We start from the raw sequence: 1,705 nt of genomic DNA on the forward strand, positions 1-1,705 counted from the left end.
TGTTTTTTGTTCTATAGTTTTCAATTTTTATTTTGCAGAAGGTGTGTCAAGTTTTCCATCTCTCCCTCCATCGTTCCACGACCCGGCCTTCCCTGTCCCGCAGTACTCCGGCTCCTGGGAAGGCCTCGCTCAGCCCTACACTCAGTTCCTCCCTCTGACGCCCCCGCTCGCCGCCGATACGTATCTCGCCGGATCTTCGCCCGCCACGCCTTCGGTGCCTTCGCCTCCTTATGCGTGCCCTCCGGGCCCTTCCTCTTCCCAGAGTCTTTCCGGACGAGGGCTGATGCCTTCCGTGTATACCGGAGCGCTGACGCCCCCGGTGTCGCCCGCACCGACAGTTATCGCCACGAACCTCGCCGCGCAGCAGGTTCGGGTCATCACCCCGTCGGAGGTCTTGCCGTTGTCGGGGAAGCCCGTCGTGGCCAAGCAGACCAGGCAGAAGTTCCCCTGCTCCGACTGCGGCAAGTTGTACACCCAGCGGAGAGCCAGGGACCTGCACATGCTCGTCCACACGGGAGAGCGGCCCTTCGTCTGCGACCGCTGCGGCGCCGCCTTCAACCGCCCCGGGACGCTCAAGGTGCACCGCATCACGGAGGTCTGCCTCCGCAAGCACCGCAGGGCGTTCGACCAGCGGGCCAGCGCTCGGGCCGGGCGGGCGTGGGCGCACCGGACGTCAATGGCCGCGCCCAAGTGATTCTCGTGTAGTTTTTGTTCCTGTCTTTTCTCAATAAAACCTTAGACCAGTTTATAGTCCTTTTTAGTTCACCGATTTCATGATATCTTGCTAGTAGCGTGCAGTAGAACTAAAAAAATTAGCTTATATGAATTGTGTGCGATCAATCGTATTTAGCTTGAGCGTGAGACCTGTTATGGTCGTTGAGGGTGGAGAGGAGCTATAAAAGTGATATATCATAGTTGACAACAATATTATAATAACGTTACAAATATGTACCGTTTAATTGAATTTTCATCTATATAATAGCCTTGCATAAGATTTCAACATACAAATTTCATGAAACATCCTTACTTTGCAGAATGCCTAATGTTTGCGATAATGAAATGACAAAAATATTACGAAATTACTGAAGTACGATTCATTCTGAAATATGGAACAGAAGTATTTACTATCGATTTGGTAAATATTATTTATTTATTATTGCAGAAATTATTTAGCCCTTTCCTCACACCCATCGTTCTATAGAAGAAGTAAGAATTGTGATGTGTTTGTAATTTTTACGTTAGAAATTCTAAGAAATCATAGCATGTATGCATAAACACATGTGCATAGTTATATGCTGAATGATAATTTGTGCCACTGTAATTTGAACTAGAAAATTATAGTTAATGCTGAAGTATAGTTCATGACGACCCATGATTCTTCCTGAACTAGAAAATTATAGTTAATGCTGAAGGATAATTCATGCTGAACCATGATTAGTCCTGAACTAGAAAATTATAGTTTATGCTGAACTATTACTAATGCTGAACCATTTGCCCTGAACTATAAAATATAGTTTATGCTGAACAATAATTCAATCTGAACCATGATTTGTCCTAAACCAGAAAATTATAGTTCTTGCTGTTTTGAAAAAAAGGTTCGTAATAAACATTTGTGGGGCATATTCAAAAGGTATTTGCTAATATCCTTGCATATTTCAGTTATTATTGGCAGGTCATCACTACGTCAGGTCTAAATGGACCATTC

General features: G+C 45.2%; 1 protein-coding gene across 1 annotated transcript in view; it reads left to right on the forward strand.

Annotated features, from left to right (window-relative positions):
* The window catches only part of LOC113803572 (sal-like protein 4), a 1,068-nt gene extending 330 nt beyond the window's left edge, over positions 1-738 (forward strand). The window contains exon 3 of the mRNA XM_027354362.2: positions 39-738. Coding sequence (XP_027210163.1) covers positions 39-694 — 656 coding nt within the window. The 3' untranslated portion in view covers positions 695-738. The remainder of the gene's footprint in view (positions 1-38) is intronic.
* Positions 739-1,705: the final 967 nt, after the last annotated feature.

Source organism: Penaeus vannamei, chromosome 31 (assembly GCF_042767895.1).
Source record: "Penaeus vannamei isolate JL-2024 chromosome 31, ASM4276789v1, whole genome shotgun sequence".
Classification (NCBI taxonomy): Eukaryota; Metazoa; Arthropoda; class Malacostraca; order Decapoda; family Penaeidae; genus Penaeus; species Penaeus vannamei.